Source organism: Fonticula alba (assembly GCF_000388065.1).
Source record: "Fonticula alba strain ATCC 38817 unplaced genomic scaffold supercont2.10, whole genome shotgun sequence".
Taxonomy (NCBI): domain Eukaryota; order Rotosphaerida; family Fonticulaceae; genus Fonticula; species Fonticula alba.
In genome coordinates, this window is record NW_009242980.1 from 189,704 (window position 1) to 190,896 (window position 1,193).

The window sequence follows — 1,193 nt, forward strand, 5'->3', positions numbered from 1 at the left end:
CCCCCCCCCTCCCGGGTCCCCCCCCCCAAACACACCTAGCAACGACTCCGAGGACGACGAGGATTCCTGGTCCCTGGACCATGAGATCAACGACGCCCATACCAACTGGGTCCGCGACGTGGCCTTCTCCCAGCGGCTGATCCCCACCGCCTCCGGGTCCGACGCCCTGAGCCTGGTCCTGGCGTCCTGCTCGCAGGACCGCACCGTGGTCATCCACTCGCGCCCGGTGGCGTCGCTCGCCGCGGCGGCCGGCGCCACCCCGGTGGCCACCTGGACCAACGTCCGCCTCCCGGGGCCGCGCGCGACCGCCACCGCGGACGCCACCGACGCCACCCCCCCCAAGGAGGGCCTCTGGCCGGCGGCCGTCTGGCGCGTCAGCTGGAGCCCCTCCGGCGTGATCCTGGCCGTGTCCGACGCCACCGGCGGGGTCACCCTCTGGAGCCCGACCGCCGGGGAGTCCTCCATCGCTGGTCTCGTGTGGGAGGAGATCGCCCAGTAGTGCGCGCGCGCGCGTACCTCCGTCAGCGGGTGTGGGTGCGCGTGCGTACGCGCGCACATGGGCGAGTGTGTCCATGCGCGCACGTCCGCCCCTGCTCCTGTTCGGGTCATGGTGTTGGCCGGCGCGTCCACCCCCCCCTCCCCCCCCCCCCTTTCCCTCTCCCCCTTTCTGTGGCTGGCGCTCGCCTCCCCGCACGTCGACAGGGGCCGCGCAATTTACGCCAACATATGTCCCCACAAGAGCCATGCACGCGAAGCCTCCGCTGCCTTTCCCTTCAAATATACATTCACAACATGCAGACCACGCTGCGGGGCCTCTCCACCGCCCGAGCACCCCATGGCCACGCGCGTGCCCATGGCAGGACGGCCGACGGGGCGCCAACACCCGAGGGGACGGTAAGCGGAGCGGGCCGGCCCCCGGGGTCCTCATGCGTCTGGGGGGGCGGGCGGCCGCCGGCGGTCCTCACTGCGCCGGCGGCGTCTTGGCCGGGGCCGGGGCCGGCATCAGGACCTCCGGGCAGACGGAGCTGCTCTGGCCCTTGTCGCGCAGGCGGCGGCAGCACGCGTGCAGGTTCTCCAATGCCTTCTGGCAGGCCTGCTTCCCCACCTCCGGGTCCCGCTCGAAGGCATACTTCTCAATGCAGTTCTGCAGGTTGCAGGCGAAGCGCTGGCAGGGCGGGGTAGACATGGCGGGG

General features: G+C 72.2%; 2 protein-coding genes across 2 annotated transcripts in view; one reads left to right on the forward strand and one right to left on the reverse strand.

Annotated features, from left to right (window-relative positions):
• The window catches only part of H696_05358 (hypothetical protein), a gene marked incomplete at both ends in the record, with an annotated part of 3,070 nt that extends 2,571 nt beyond the window's left edge, over nucleotides 1-499 (forward strand). Inside the window, one exon of the mRNA XM_009499204.1 lies at nucleotides 40-499. Coding sequence (XP_009497479.1) covers nucleotides 40-499 — 460 coding nt within the window. The remainder of the gene's footprint in view (nucleotides 1-39) is intronic.
• Nucleotides 500-961: 462 nt separating this feature from the next.
• H696_05359 (hypothetical protein) lies at nucleotides 962-1,186 on the reverse strand (the record flags this gene model as incomplete). Its single annotated transcript, XM_009499205.1, has 1 exon — nucleotides 962-1,186. The coding sequence occupies one exon, from the start codon at nucleotides 1,184-1,186 to the stop codon at nucleotides 962-964; it is 225 nt and encodes a 74-aa protein (XP_009497480.1).
• Nucleotides 1,187-1,193: the final 7 nt, after the last annotated feature.